The sequence below is a fragment of the Diadema setosum genome, chromosome 22, assembly GCF_964275005.1.
Source record: "Diadema setosum chromosome 22, eeDiaSeto1, whole genome shotgun sequence".
Lineage (NCBI taxonomy): Eukaryota > Metazoa > Echinodermata > Echinoidea > Diadematoida > Diadematidae > Diadema > Diadema setosum.
In genome coordinates, this window is record NC_092706.1 from 19,878,545 (window position 1) to 19,896,020 (window position 17,476).

Genomic DNA, 17,476 nt, shown 5'->3' on the forward strand with positions numbered 1-17,476 from the left:
GATTGCGATTCTAGATCCCTTCAGCTGGCGGCATTGACCAATCACCTGCTTCCTCACGCGATACGACGCGAACTTAACAATTGTGGGGCATGGTGTCTGTTCTTTTCCTTTTGAACTCCTTGTGACTCGATTGTTTCCGTCGTTAGCCTCGGTCTGCCTTCTTCCAATCCGGTGTGAGCGCTCAATGTCAAGCTTCTGGAGTGGGACATCAAGCCGGTCATTCACAAGTCTGCAGATGAGTTCATCGGTACAAAAATACCACAATTATTTTGTTACAGTGCCTCTTGTAACGCAGTCATCAAAGAGTGAGGTTGTCCGTCATAATGTCAGAATAACCCTTAAAGGTATTATTTACTATTATTGTAGATGAAACAAAAACCCAGCTTTAGTCCTTCAAAGTAGTTCTAAAATGTGTGTGCGGGATAGAAAAAAGTAAAAATTTTAATCTCTGTAATCAATGTTAAGTATGGTTACATATACAAAATGTGAACAATAGTTAAAATGAAATCATTTCTAGAATAAACCGTCTACAGTTATGGTTTATTGAGAAAAAAAAAGATGTCTCTTAATATTCTAGGCTTCATTACAAAATGCTTATGATCGGATTTTCTTTGTGATACAACTGGTCTACACGTAAGCATCATGTGATAACTCAAACATTTTAAATCCCTGCTCCCAATATGAGTTGATGTACAGTTATGTTTACCATGAAACACATGTAGAGTAAGAGTAAAGGAGAAAGAGTAATGTACCAGTAAGTTGTGCTTGAGATAGTGACAAAACTTAAACCCCCGGTCACACAGCGCTTTACGGCTTAATCAAGGCCAAAACACGTCAAAAAGTGGTCTCCCGTGAAGCAGATGATGTTGTTCGCGTTGATGTCGAGTTTAAGACGAGCTACGGTCGATTTATAGACGTGGCAGGATGAGGGGAAAGATCTGAACGGCGTCGGACGCGGTAAAAAGTTTTGAACTGCTCAAAATTTTATTCCGCGGACAACCACGGGCGGCACACGTGGTAAAGACGTGCAAAACACGTGAAACACACGTGATAATCCTTGTTCCGGCATTGATTAAAACTTGAGAAGACGCGGTAAAGACACGAAAGTTTAGCGGTCTGTCACGGGCAGAACATTTTCAACCCTGGAAATCAGTAAATGGATTATAATTATTTCTTTTGTGTTGTGGTAAGGTGTGATGAGGAAAGTATAATTATGTAGGCCTACTGTTCCTAGGTAACAATCATCGAAAACGGTTGTGGTCTGGTTTTCATAAACGATACCGTATAATACGAACCGCAGGGTGATATTCAAGCAGAGACACAGATTAAAGCAGGAAGTCCAGATGCAATGATTTCATTTTTTTTTTTTGGCCTTTATCAAGCATAGATATTTTTTGCATGCTTATCAATGATTGTATACAAATAAGTTTAGGCAACGATGGGGTGCACTCTCCTCGAAATAGGCGATTTTTATATTGATGCTGTGTTTTTCTTAAAAGTTGCCACGAATTCTAAATGTTCAGAAAATCCCATTCACCATATGAAATTATTCTTTTTTCATACAAAAATGTTTAATCTTCAATCGAATCAAAATAATTTCAATTTTGTCAAAATATCTTTGTATCATTTACGGATTATGCCGTTCAGCACTTTCCCGAATACATTCATTTTTGCTTGTGAAATTTAGAATCTATATATCTACACAGAGCAGATGTACATACAATGCGATTAGATCGACATGAAATGAACGCAGAAAATCTTGATGATTTAAAATATACTTGGATAGGTACAACATGCAGCACGATTGCACATTTTGTAGATTATAGACAGAAATTAGGTTTGTGTGTGCACGTTTGTTAAAAGTTTGGGTAATGTTGAAAAAGTTATGGGGAAATGGGAATTGTAGAGTACTTTTTCTGTGAACGAATGAGTGTGTGACTCATTTATACATTATTTGGCGTCGTACCTTATATAAGATAATGTTCTTAGTTCCATTTCCGTTATCCTGGCACGGAAGTGTTAAAAAATGCAAATCTGCTAATGTATAAATACATCTGTAAGAAAATCGGTGGTGACGTTTATATACTCTCTCAGAAAGAGAGACAGAGCGAGACAGAGAGAGAAGAGATAAGTTAGGCATGCCAATTCTACTGAAAAAGAATTTCGTTTTAGTTTTGAGAAAACATATTAAAGGCTCACTTGCTTTTATGTGCCAAAATCTCCTTGTGTGACTGCTTTCATCACACTGCTAATCATAAGGTTCCCATCTAACGAAATTTTGATTGCACCTTTCTTAAATTTTAAATAGAATATGTTTTAGTATGTTTTGAATCATTTGAGATCGTGTTTATTTGTTCTCCAAAGCATGATAGCCCCTTCATTAAAATTTTTTTATAAAACGTTCAACCTTTTGAACTTCTTTAAAAAAAAGAGTAAATTTCAAACCCGTGAAAAAAGTATTTTACTAGATTCGTGAAGAAAGTGAGGGACGATGATAATTTGAGTCAAATAAACTTAATGTTTGTCTTCTAATTTGTTTGTGGAACCAATACGTAAGATCTCATCGTGTATATGTATGCTGCTTCTATACATCTATAAGCATATATACATATATGTATATGTATATATATATACATATATATATATATATATATATATATGTACATATGTATAACTTCTATTTTATCCTTCTCCTTTCATATCCATAAGTTCTCATTACATTGAACATTTACATTAATCAATTGTAAATAGTTAAGCAAAATCAAGATATTATTGGCATAAAGGGAAACATTGAAAGGACTGCTGAAAAAGCAGGCCTTGCAATTTGCATTCCGTTACTGAACCATACACACACACTTACACACACACACACACACACACACACATATATATATATAAATATCTATTCTACATGTATATACTCCCTGTAAAATGAAAATGATATTTCATTCGGTCTTTTAGGAACACTGAATTTCATATATATATATATAAGCTTTCGACTGTGTAACCAGCCTTTTTCAAGGGCTTGATGAGACATAAACATAAAAGCAAATAGCAACCAATTTGCATGCATTTAAACAGAAATAAAGGCCATAGTGAACATCACTGCAACGTCTGCAAGTCATTCTTCCGTCACACACACACACACACACATATATATATACCGAGAGAGAGAGAGAGAGAGAGAGAGAGAGAGAGAGAGAGACGAATAGGAATGGACCCATCTACAGTTAAAGAATCTTACTGAAGAGAACAGTGGTCGTGTACGAACAAAATATAACAATGAGAAATAATACACGTAAACGTTCCGTAATCAAAACAATCGATTCATATCTCTTTGCAGTGTTTTGTCCTATGAAGAATACACAGTCATCATTGTGAGTAGCAATTAGTGTACAAAATACCACATAATCAGTACATTACTTGACAAGATATCGATATCGAAATAAAGATAAAGTGGCTCTAGCAATATGCTAAAAAAAGCACACACACACACACACACAGACAAACTCACTATTATCAACTGATTACTGCAATTGAGAAGATTACATCTGCATCAGGAAGTTCCAAGCCGTTACGGTATAATACATGTATATTCTTATGTTGAAGCCCAAAGCGCTTTTGATGTTTGATGCTGTAGTTTGGTGTGTTGCATTTTTGTGGTTGACATCATACATGCTGCATAGGGCAATGTAGGGAAAGTCATTTTCTCCATCTTTTATTCAATTTGCCCACGAATCAACGACGACTGAACGACTGATATCATCTTTCTAATAATCAACCTATCATCAAATTAGCAAATTATTTTCCTTCAGAAGAATCGATGTGATCATTAAAAATTCAAGAACCATATCCTATCTCATTTTACGTATGCTTTCATACGTCTACGTCGTCAAAGATCGTAAAATCACCTGAGGTTTATAATCAACATAAGTATATTACTCAACTTCAAGTTCTGGCAAGTTTACAAATTGTATAAGCCAAGGAAACTGTAAATAGCTAGAGAGGCTCGACTACTGATTGAAATTAATTTTTCTAAAAAAAAGAAAAAATATTGATATTTCGTTTCCCCCTCCTGTCTAAAATTCAAAGCTAGAAAATTCTTTCCTGCGATGAATATCAAAACATTAACAATTACTCTAACGAAGCATGTAGTATTTTCAGTTGATACAAAATAATCAAGAATTATCCTTCCCTCTTGATTCCGTCTTTATTTCAAAGAAAGTTTCTCACGATATTTGCTGAATTGCAAGTGTTCTTGCTTGTAAAATATCTATAGTGGCTTTGCAAAATAAGGAAAATTACTTGAACAGCAATGGGAATAGAGTATCATATCAACAGCTCTTCGGAACTGCGCCAAATATTACATACTCGAGATGACAATTTTCAGTGATACAGTCATGACTGCATACCTCGAAAGGTGAGCAGATACGAATCATACTCCGCTAGAGATATCAAATCACAAATCACACAGAGAGATTTTAACATCATTTATTTCATGAATGCAAGTAATGACAATGAGGCAAAGTCACAGGTTTACTATTATTATGAAAAATATATAAAAATGCCTGATTTGTTATGTAGGTCTACAGTCACATATTATGGCTTTAAGGGAGGGGTAAGGTCAAGTGAAATAAGCTGTCAGCAACACATTCTTTTCGCCCAACAGCAACCACCATTGTGCCTGCTTATGATTGTTTAAAAATCAATCTAAGAATGACTACAGTAACAAGCTGGTGTTATTTATCACACCAGGGGATCACGGGCATGACGACTAAGTATATGCTTGACTAACAGTGCAGTGAGAGATACGAAAGTAATTAAATATGATATCAAAATGATATATTGAGATAATGTGGCATTACATTCAGAACAATCGAATGATTGATTAGCGTTCTCCAGTGGTTATGCTAGGTCCCCATGTTTCTTTTAGGTGCCTTGGAGATTTCGGGAAAGATTACCTTATCAATTATGCACACGTTATAGATGATCTGTTTGTACACACACAGGGTGTGGCAGAGTTTCTAGGTCTTGTCACACATAATCGACATATGCAGATGTAGCCTCCGTAGTTGAACTTTTAACCCTGTCTGCAGAAATCCAAGGAGTCCATTTTAAATGTCAGTCACAACGTACTGCCCGCTTGGTGTACATCATTCTTTGAACTTTATCATGTTAATGTGAACATTTCACTGTTCCGCGATAAGTAGGGATATTCTGCAATTAGTCGACATACATTTGACATGGAGTCTGCAATACCCACGTGTAATGGTAGAATGTAGAATTTTGACAATTATCGGAACCGAGTTGAGAAAGAATGGCTTTCATAGTTTGGTTCTTTCCTGGTTTTATTCTCCTTTCTCCCATTTTGTCGTTGTCTAAAGGCAATACATTGGGTAAGTATCTTTATTCTTTGCTTTTCGGTTCTTTGCTTGCGTGTATGACCGTGTACAAAACGGGACGATCTATTCAAAATAACGAAAGTCTTTTCTGAACACATGCATAATATATATATATATATATATATATATATATATATATATATACACTGGACAGCAAAAGTAAGTACCCACTTCTGTCAAAGGCTGCACACAAAATTTCACCACCTAGAAATAAAAAAAAAAATTGTACACAGGTATGCTGCAATATCCATTAGTAATCACATTACCCAATAGCAAGTGATTATCTTTATTACAAAGAAAAAAAATGGCATGCACAGCATCTTGGTCACTGAATCAAAAGTCACAAAATGTAACAGAATGAGCCTTACAAGTCTTACAAGACGTGGCATAATTTTCCCTAATGGAAACTTGCTTAGACCAGAGTAAAGTAATGTCCAGTCCAAAGAGCTACTAGTAACTGATTTTATTCTGAGAATTAGCATAATCATGAAGGATAGCATCTCTAAATACAAAAAAACACTCATTAACATAATTCTGAAAAAACTTTGACAAATTGGTTGTTTAAAAATGTTGTCCATTCAGTGGCCATTTTTGCGTGGTGGAAAGTGCTGTTGCATGGGACTTTTGATTCAATGACCATGTGCATGTCAAGTTCTTCTTTGTTATGAAGACATTCACTTGCTTATGTGCATGCGATAAGTAAGGGGCATTGTAGCACACCTGTGTACAAATAATTGTATATTTCTGGGGGGGGGGGGTGAATATTTTGTGTGCTGCCTTTGACAGAAGTGGGTACTTTCTTTTGCTTTCCAGTGTATATATATATATATATATATATATATATATATATATAAAGTCATCGACCAGTGTCGACTGTGGTTGGTGTCATATTCAAATGATTTGGGAAATAAAGTATCAATTGTCAGCTTTAGATGATGTCATTTATAATTGACACGTATAGGCTAATTTCTGGATTAAGGCTTTAGAATGGTAAATGAATACATTGTATCAAGACAACGCAACACAGAGCGGTAATTTTGTTTCTTTGGAAATTACTGATGTCGCTGAGCTGAACAGCACGACTTCCCCAATTTCTCAAAGGAATGTTTTATCTGATCTGGCTATCTAAACAATAAATAGTATAATAACTCATTTTGCTCATTTTATCTCTTGTAGATTTTACTCTCAGCTGCTCGGGGAGGCCACTAAAAATCGAGCTATCCTGCGACGCCAGCTGCGTTGCCAACCGCGATACTTGGAATATACGTGCACCTCCTGGACGGCGAATTCTCACTGAAATGAAATCTATCAACAACAAAGTGATGGGATTTCATATGTTGGATGAAATAGCTAACAAGTCGTCTCTGATTATGATTTGGAATTACACCCAGAACTCCCCTCTTATATCACTGACCCATCACATCCATCTAAGGATATGGTATATATATCTATCCTGTCAACTTCAAGTTGCAGATGAAGTGCTACGAAGGTAAGTGTTCATGCCGTTAACACGATGATATATAATTCTTCATGAGGATACATTTGCTCTATCTATTATCAAATCGACTTTTCTGGATGAGATTATTTTTTTTCTTAAAGAAAATGGAAGAATGTGTACATACAATGCGATGCAAGTCCCAAGACAAGGTCATGTTCATCAGACAAAAACGTGACCCACCCTCATCCTTCGTAAGAGGTGATGTCAGGATTTTGGTAAAGGAAAACATTGTTACGTTTTGTGCAAATTCATATAGAACTTTTAAAGAAGTGTTGTAAAACTGTACCAAAACTTTTTCTTACTTCGAGTTTGACGTATTAAATCCATTGAAGAATATAAAAAGTCACTGCAGTTTTCGAGAGAAATTATGCAAGTATATACTTGGAAGCCTTTCTGTTTATCAATAAATATGACGGATATAAACTTGATACAATGAGTGCAGTGATTGCCAACTTGAATATTGTGCATGCTGCTGACTATTTTTTTGTTTTGTTTTTACGATTTTGTAAGGTTTTCAGTTCACTTTTCATGCTCCGTGTAGCGTAGGGATGAAATGGAAGAAATCACGGTAGAAAGAAAAATAGTTTAACCCCATAGATAATCTGAAAACCCATCACACTGCCTGCTATATGAAGAATATCGAAAACAGGAAAGGAAAATGGGTTACTCTTTCAGATTAACATGAAATTGACTCCGGTGACGGATAACCTATTTTCAGCCCTACTTCGAAATTCAACATTAGTGTATGTGTGTGTGTGTGTGTTTGTGTGTTTTGTTGTACTAAATGCGTGTCACGTCAAGGAATGTAAAACCATAATTTTTTACAAAAAAGACAAGCAAACGGGCATGCAAATTTTAGTACTGTATTTTATTTTTCATTTCGACTGACTGACAATGAATTTGTAGTTTTAATTGTCAAGTACAATATTCATATCAAAATTTTATCAATCATGTAATTGTAAATGATCAACAAACACAACTGAAAGTTGAATGCTGATCATTTTAATACAAGGAATACCATCGGTGAAGCTGGTTGATGGAACCACTCCCTTTGAAGGCTTGGTTGTCCTCGAACCAGACAGCTATGTCTGCTATGACGGATTTACAGACAAAGCTGCTGAATTGGTGTGCGGAGAACTTGGCTTCTCGGCGGCAGAAGAGTATTCGGCTCACTCTTTGACCAGTACAGCAAAATTGAACAGTTATCTTAACCTGTCATGTCCAGAAGGTGATTGTCGTATTATGAATGTCTATTTAAGAATCACTGTAGTATACACTTACGAAATGTTAAAAATTATACTTATGTATTAAGTATCAATTGACATTAAAAAAAGAAACAAGAATTGGCTCGAATGTCCTAAACTAGGCGTGCCTGATTTGAGGCCCAGCGAGCATGTCGTAATATTCTTTAAAAGGAGTAGAGGCCCCTTTTTCGGAAGAAACTTTGTTGGAAACTTTACGTGAATTGATAGATAACCTACTTTACTTGGCACTATTCAAACAAAAATATTTTCACTCCAGGTAAAGGGCTCAGTGAACGCCTCGTAATCAATTTCATAACAAATTAATGATAACGACCTATCGCCGTTTCTCTTATGTGTCTATAGTTAGAGTTAGCGAATGGAATCGTGGAGCATCGTTTGTAAGAGAAGATGACTTTCATTTTTTATGCTTCCATCTGAAACAGGGAGATATTTGGTAAAAACAGCGTTTATTAGTAGAACAGAGTGGCATAATATCGGTACAATTTTTTCATGTCTCCTGCCGAATTTCTTGATAATTTGTTGCGGTGATTATCTCTTTTGTGCTCACCATTGTGAACATCGCTTTTTGATACAACATCGTTGCACAGGTTCTTCGTTTCATCGTTTAATGGACTGTTCATTTGAGACGACTAAATGTTTACTGAAAGAGACTGTCAGACTGAAATGCCGAGGTGAGACAAGTGTATTCTTTTGCATACGCAAGAGTATCACCTTGTGTAATTATACTCTCCATTTAATCTCCTAGAAGACTCCACAGAACAGTGTGACTATAGCGTAAAAAGGGCATTGTGCTTGAGGCGGCCTAAAATTATGCTAAATCGCCATGAGATTATGTCACATCATATCAACTAACTGTGGTGTCCAATCGGCTAACAAGCAAAAACAAACGTTTTCAGATTTTTTGCTACATATATTGGTGCCCAATTCATGCTGCCAATCGATTTTTTTTTTTTTTTTTTTTTTTTTTTTATAATTGTGGTGCCCAATCGGCTGCTGACGAGCAGGGTTCTCACTGGTGGTGTTCAAAATTTTTTTTTTTTTCGAATTGTGATTCCTAATCAGCTAACTAGCAAAAAAAAAAAAAAAAAAAAAAAAATGGGTATCTCAGTACACGAAACACATAGTGCTCTCTTTTTTTTTTTGTAACCGATTATGCAAGAATTATGCTAAAAAGAGACATATTATGCCTAGCATAATGCTAGATGCTGAAACGTCCCAATTATGCCAGAAAGCATAATTTTGCCAACTCTGGCAACGTAGCCACAGAACGACGTGAAAAACCTCGACCAGAAGTATGTGGTTTTGGAAAACTTAATCACAGTCAGCTATGGTCAAGAGTGGAGGGGATAAAACATTCGTCTAATGAATCATTTTATAATGCCGTACATCATATGAAGCCAAACATTATAGACATAATTGAGCTAGTGCCGATGAAGACAGTCATGTTAATCTTTATTTATAGAAAATATGCACCCCATAGAGATAACACGTAAACTGGTCAAATTTGACAAGGTTACATTCAATCGATCTTTTCGATCTAATCTAAAATCCAATCTAAAATCTGAGGTGAGGTTCCTGAAAGAGTATTCAACAAGTTACAACATACTGAAATCTGGGTGTAAATCAGCCAAGGATACAAAGTGAACTTGAAATTTGAAGACGTCATTTTTAAAATTCAGAAATTTGATACCTTTTAATCGTTTTGCCAGCACCGGCCACCCATGAAATGATATCAACAACTCATCTTAGCTTTGACGAGCCCGTACGACGTCATATTGAGTCAGATCGACTTGAACCTTGGTAGTATCATTTCTTGACATCTCAGACATCCGATCCATGTAAAAAATGGGAAAATTCTACTGTGTACGAGCTGCGCATGCGTATATGCACGCGTTAAAACCCACGACTACATTGATAAAGATAAAGATGACATGAAAACTGTGTCGCTCGATGGATCATTTGCGTGCGATCAATTGCCCTTTCCTAGAATGTAACATGCCTTAAATATATATATTACATACTTATATATTACATACTTATACAGGAGAATCGACTTCATCGGTTTAGATAAATTAATTTGTTAATAATTGTTCATAATTTTGTCATTCAAGTTCGTTTAACGAACATTCACTTTCATGAAGAAGATTTTTTTTTTTTTTTTTGCCGTATAGATCTACCTTTCATTCTTTAAATGTAACTTCATCCAGATAAAATGACAGCTATCACGGACGCTATGTACAAGCACATTATACAAACGAGCATAACTATGCGGGAGGCTGAGCTGACTGACATTGATACTGATAACATGGATATTCTAAACATAGAAGACCAAGAATACATGAACTCATAACAACACAGAACCTGTGCAAGTAATCATAATGCAAAGAAGCCCATGACGACAAGAATCTTGTTTGTGTTTGTTCGAGGCGTGCGGCGGGTGGCGCGTATGTGTTTGCTTTATGGGAAACAGTTACCCCTTTCTCACCCATCCCCATCCACTGTTCTGTCTTCAAAAGTCTGTCCTTTCTTTTCCACTGAATTGATACTTCAGTAGTACGAAGTAGGAAATTGATTACCTGAAAATGAAACAAGCTCGTCATCACTACTTCTCGTGAATTTGAATGCACGAGTAGGAAATGTAATACTCGCAGTTTGGAAATTCCCATAAATCGAAGTGATCGCTCGGATTCTGAATTGAATTTTCGAATATTTTTGCGTGGTTGCACATTTTCAGTTTGGAATAACAAAAGATTGAACGATAACACCTATATTACATGCTTGAGTAGAATCTATATAGGCCTACACCAGAATAAAGGGATCAAGTAGAGAGACAACTCAGGCATACTAATTCTAAATGATCGAGACGCAAGTAATACATGAGCAAGGAGTCGCCTCATATATAATTTGTTGTAAAACAAAGAGACAATGTAACAATTCCAAATTTGACTTGCGATAGTGGTTGAGTTAGAGACTATTGGACAACTGATAATATTGTCAAGAGTGCAATCGTCCAATAATCGTTCCCACTTAAATGTATCGCATCGCCTATTTCCAGGCAGATTTGTCTTTTTATTTGTCGTTTCTTTTTCGGTCGTCAAATTTTATGAAATCATATGGTAAATATGTCTAATTTTGACATTACGGATAGCTACGTACTATTCCACAGAAAACTGCTGAAGCAAACTGCATTATTACCAAGATACCTGTTTTTCCTTCCATTTTACAGGTCCACTGGGTTCTTGTGATCCTCCCGGTCACGTGCCTTATGGTCACTGGGACTCAAGTGAAACAAACTTTGGGTCCAGATTAACTCTCACATGCAGTGCAGGGTATGCCATCAATGGCAGCGAGACGCTACAGTGTGTGGGACTACCTGGTTGGTCAACTTATTTCCCGGTTTGGAATGCTTCGGTCCCGTCCTGTTTGAGAGTCGGTATGTTGTAGAAAAGCATTTTACTGCACGTCATGACGTCAAACAACTTCGGCTTGAGAGAAGATTAAGAATCGAGTAATGAAACGCTGATTAATGGGGATGGCTAGTAACTGATCAGTGGGAATCAGTGGGAATGCTGGGAGATGATTGTTCCAATCCTTGTGGGATTCATTTAAGAGTACATTATACATCTATTGTTGTGTGAAAATTATTTGCTTCAGAATGGTCTCATATTCAAGTAATGTGCAGTTTAATTTTTCCAGGTTAGCTTCCCTGTACAGTGATCGTTAACGGCCCGTTAACGATCGCCGTTAACTGGCCGTTAACGATCGCCCCGTCACTGTACAGGCATGCTAACCTGGAAACATTAAACTGCACATTACTTGAATATGAGACCATTCTGAAGCTAATAATTTTCACACACCAGTAGATATATAATGTACTCTTGAATGAATCCCACAAGGATTGAAACAATCATCCCCCAGCATTCCCACTGATTCCCACTGATCAGTACTAACCATCCCCTTTAAACGTAGAAAATACAGATTCGATGATTTTTTTCAATAATTTGACAGTTTGAATTTTGAAAGGTTTATTGTAGATACAAGAAAATAGAGGATTTGTAGAAGACTGCCGAAACAAACTGAAGGTGTGCTCTTCACAACGTTTACTCAAAAAGATTTTTTTTTTTCTCTGTTGCTTGTTTAGGTTCACTCGGGTCTTGTGATCATCCTGGTGACGTGCCTAATGGTTATTGGGACTCCAATAAAACGAACTTTGGGTCCAGGTTAACTCTAACCTGTGACGAAGGTTACGTCATCAATGGCAGCGCGACACTACAGTGTGTGGGACTACCTGGTTGGTCAACTTTATACTTCCCTGTTTGGAATGCTTCAGTCCCGTCCTGTTTGGGAATCGGTATGTTGAAGTAGGGTGATATTAAAGAAAAGGGGTGTTAACTCTTCGTAATCTATGCAAACACATTATATGTGTGGGTTCTAAAGCTTTTATGACGGGTAACATTTCTTTATACGCTTTGACGTCATGCTCGGCTCCACTCTACCTCGGAAACGAAATTTGAAGAGAAAGATAAAGTTTCATATTTTATTGAGTAGCAAACTATATTAAAACATTTAAACTTATGAATATGCATTTTTGTTCCCGTAATGCGCAAATCTAAACGAAAGGAAAATCAGGTCCTAATAAGATCTTCATATTCTTTCGATGAGTTTACTTTCACTTTACTTTTGCTTTTAAATTTGCTTTAGTTTTGCGGTTTTAAAATCCGGAATATTTTAGTCTTTTCAAAATGGACAAAGTATTCCATTTTACTACGTTTCAGGGTGTTTTCTTTTATTTCCTTGGTCTTTAGAGTCGCAGGAATTGCGAAGACTGATAGCATGAGGAAGTCGCGGTGACGTCTGTTCCAGTGAGATAGGCCTATCAATGAAGGAGACGTCGCCGCGACTCTCACCTAGAGGTCGACTCATAGGAAAACTTCCGAGACGTCTCTCAAAAAAGTGATAACGTTTTCGCCAGGAAATCGCGGAGACGTCTCCGCGACATGTTCGAGACATCATTTTCAGTCACGGAACGTCTAAGCGACATATCCGGTATGTCGCCAATAGGTTTCGGAGATGTCTCGGAAACCTCGCAGACAAAATCAGTTTCCACGACTTGGCCGCGACTAAGGAATGTCGCCATAATTACCATAACGGGTATTAAACAAAGTGATGAAAAGAAGAAATAAACATGAGACCAAATTGATAGTAGACCAATTGTTGTAGCCATATTGGTGTTTGATAGACGATCTTGGAATTGGATCAAGAAACAATGAATGGGAAAAATCAGTTTCCACGACTTGGCCGCGACTAGGGAGCGTCGCCATAATTACCATAACGGGTATTAAACAAATTGATGAAAAGAAGAAATAAACATGAGACCAAATTGATAGTAGACCAATTGTTTTAGCCGTATTGGTCTTTGATAGACGATCTTGGAATTGGATTAAGAAAAAAATGAACAGGGGAAAATACCGCTTGGTTTAACCCGACTCTGCCTAGCGGTGAGCAAAAAAATTGGTCAGCGGTGAAAAATAGGGTGGAAAATAGGTTTAAAAATCTGATGCTACCTACATCGTATCCGATGGCGAGGTGGGTGCACAAATCGAAAATTTTCTAATAACAGTTTTCGGTAGCATGTTTTCCTGGTTGTAATATTCATACATTTGCCAGTAAGTGTGCCACCGTTCCTATAGGGTATGGTCTAGCTTATGGTATCATCCCACTTAATCTACTGAAAGACTTCACAGAAACAATCCGAAAGACATTGACCAGAAATATACAGTCCTCCTGAAACCTACGTTGCCCCTTGGATCGAATAAAGTGTTCAGAAAAAAAAAAACCACTGTCGATTTTAATTCTAAAAAGCGTTTCTCAGTGAACCCTTTCAACATACAATTCAACACACCCAGACGGAATTGTTGCAGTAGAATCGATCTTTGCAAATTACCTGAATTTATTACATTTATTGCATTATCAACATCATATTGCTTTTGCTGATTATGTGCGTTCTTATTTTAATCTTCTAATTTTTAGTAGGTAAGAAAGGCTGCACAGCCATGTATGATTTCAATCGATGATTGTTACAAGCACCATCTCGTAATAATCGGTCATACCCTATGCCTCAAGAAAGCGGCCTCTTATTCAAGGCAGATGTTGGTCTTTATTTTCCTCCTTTTCGTTAGTCAAATTTCAACAACCCCTGTATATGTGTGATTTTTGACGTCGCTGATAGCTACGCGTGATTCAAAATAGAGCTGCTAGACTAAAGTGAGTGTACACTTCTGTTATTCTATACACAGTTAACGAAATACCTGTAGGCCGTAATAGTTTGTTATGTTGTTAAGGTAATACTGTACAAATTTGGTGTAGTCTGCAAGATTGCGTGGAAGGTGAACTTAGCCATAACTAAGCCATAGGTGAACGCAAGACCCCGGGTCTCTTGTTTTCTTTTATTTTACAGATTCACTTCGATCTTGTGAACATCCCGGTCACGTGTGTAATGGTTATTGGAACTCCGAAATAACGAACATTGGGTCCAAGTTAACTCTCACCTGTGACGAAGGTTACATCATCAATGGCAGCGCGACACTACAGTGTGTGGGACTACCTGGTCAGTCAACTTTATACTTCCCTGTTTGGAATGCTTCAGTCCCGTCCTGCTTGAAAGTCGGTATGTTGCGTCGGAGACACGACATGGTTAGGGTCGCAATAGGGGTTCAGGTTTGGTTTGATGTGAGGAATAGGATTAGGGTATGAGGGTTATGATTGTAGCTAGAATTTTTTATTTGGCTTAGGGTGCAGATATTTCATGGGAGCAACTGCAGCAGGAGCACATGTCGTGGAACCTGCATGGCGAAAGCCATCTTACTGCATGTCATGGTGTGCAGGCCTTTTAATCGAGTTTTGAACAACTTCGACTTAAAAGAGCGATTGAAAACAGAGTAATGAGAAACCTGTTTACATAAAAAAAAAATGATAAGACTTTTCATCATGTGACAGTTTGAATTTTGAGGATGTAAATGCAGAATTCCATGTCCCTTGTATAATGTGAAACAAGTATACATGTGAAACAAGTATACATAATTAGGTCCTATGTACTAAGCGTACTAGAGGATTTTTAGCGTAGAGGGGAGCGGTCTGAGGGCCCTTGTACTTCCAGGGAATAATGCATTTGCAGCTGACAGCACGTACATCAGAGAGCTCTGTGTCAGCGTTTCACTCTCCACGTCTGTAAATCACGTTAAAAACCTAGTCTTTTGCCAAGGCCTTTTCGCTGTATGGTGGCGAGCGAATGTGAGACCATTCTGAAGCAAATAATTTTCACACAACAATAGATATATAATGTAGTCTTAAATGAATCCCACAAGAATTGGAACAATCATCCCCCAGCATTTCCACTGATTCCCACTCATCAGTTACTAGCCATCCCCTTTTTATAGTTGATTGTTTCCTGATTTATTCGTAAAGGTTATTATTTGTGTGGCGTATTTCTCTCTCAGGTCACAATGATCATCAAACAAAAGTTATCGTTTACGCCCTGGGAACCCTTTCGAGTGTCTGTATCGCATTCTCAATACTGTTCACTGCTTGGTGCATACACCTACAACAGAGGTAAGTCAGAAAGAAATACTGGTATTTGGTGAGTGACAAGGCATCACAGTCTACGGATAATAGTAAATAATGTAGGAGGCAGGATCTTTGTTTATTGCTACAGTCTCTTCGCTTTTTAAGGTCGTCTGTTGCCGGTCTTTGTGGAAATCAGGAGATATCAAACCTTCTGCTGTAACACCTTGTTACAAGTCTTGAAATGCCGATATGATACTGCCTATGATGGAATCTTTGATTGAGTGTATACAAGTTATTTTTAACGTCTCTCCCTTCTGCCACAAAATCTACTTGTCTATGATGCTGTAGCGGTGACTTTGAGCCAGAAGTCACTGTTACCACGAAATCGTCATACTGATAACCCCCTCCCCTCGCCATGAATCTGACTGCAATCCCTTGAATCATTTTCCCTCATTTGATTCGGAGATGCCAACTGAGACTGCTAAAAAATATTCCTGGGTAAATTTTCAAATTTGTTTCTTAATTTTAGAATAGTTGAAGGAATTGCACCATTCATTTAACCATATGAATGTACACTGGATTGAATCCTTGGTTGAAATATTCACTGGAAATTACAAGTATTACAAAGAGCAAGTATCACAAAACCACCAACAAAACTTCTTCATATTTTTGATAAGGAGGAAGCTCATTCATTCATTCCTTTTTTTTTGTTTTAGTTCCAAACGATATGCATGAATATTACAAACTAATGTCAGAATGAAAGTATATTTCATGTAACATAAGTTGGGGAGGGGTTCCAATATCAGTACAATTATGTGTGTATATTTTTGGATATTCATATTTTATTTATGGGGCACCTGGGTACACACTGTCAGCTCATTGCAAGCTTATACCCCTTTATTGTGTACAACGTGTTTTCCGAACACGTTGTATTTATAACATGCAGGTATCCAAGCCTCATCTCAAATTATCATTTAGATAAACGACAGTGTTTACTGGACAAGCGAAAGAAGCGTATTGAGGAACCTTCATTCCTTTCCAAATATAAATGGCGTTTGGATCGTGAACCCTTTCTAAAAAATGAAAAAATTAACCTCTTTTTTTTAATTTCTATCCATTTTGATATTCTTTTTGATAATTCAATGTCAACATCTTCTCATCCGTGTTTGCACTAATAGAAGACAAAGACCTCCAGAAACTTCAAACCAGTCAAATGACGGGCAGTCGCAGTGTCCGAAGGAGACCGATCGTGGTGTTCCATTGAACCCTGCCAGTGCTGACTCTGGAACGTCCATGAGTCGCCCTTTGCCTCACCATTCCAAACTTGGAACCCTCTCGGCTCAACAGATGAACCCACATCCAGTCTATCAAGATATTTCGGAGGTAGACAAGATGCCCAGTCAACATGGTGGAGCAGAGACAGCTACTCTTACTCACGAATATCTTAGCCTACATGAAACATCACTAGATCAAAACGACTGTTACGGGGAGCATGAGTATTCTACCAGGATATTGAAATAGAGCCATGCCATGAAAAGCGGTCTATTCAGTGCATGCCTGCTATGTCACCGGTGAGGTTCCATGTCATTTGCTTCTGCGGCAGTTGCTCCATCAAATATGTGCACGTTAAGCCAAACATAAAACCTACCCACAAACATAATCCTAAGCTTCATATCAATCTAAACCTACAACCCTATTACAACCAAAACCCTAACCCTAAGTCCTTGGAGAAAAGAAAAAGACGGGAG

The 17,476-nt window shown here is 37.3% G+C and overlaps 1 protein-coding gene across 1 annotated transcript; it reads left to right on the forward strand.

Annotated features, from left to right (window-relative positions):
* The first annotated feature begins 1,438 nt into the window (after positions 1-1,438).
* LOC140245187 (E-selectin-like) lies at positions 1,439-17,249 on the forward strand. Its single transcript, XM_072324785.1, has 8 exons — positions 1,439-1,443; positions 2,784-2,833; positions 6,835-6,891; positions 7,913-8,128; positions 8,753-8,836; positions 11,392-11,598; positions 12,307-12,439; positions 16,907-17,249. The coding sequence occupies exons 1-8, from the start codon at positions 1,439-1,441 to the stop codon at positions 17,247-17,249; spliced, it is 1,095 nt and encodes a 364-aa protein (XP_072180886.1).
* The last annotated feature ends 227 nt before the right edge of the window (positions 17,250-17,476 follow it).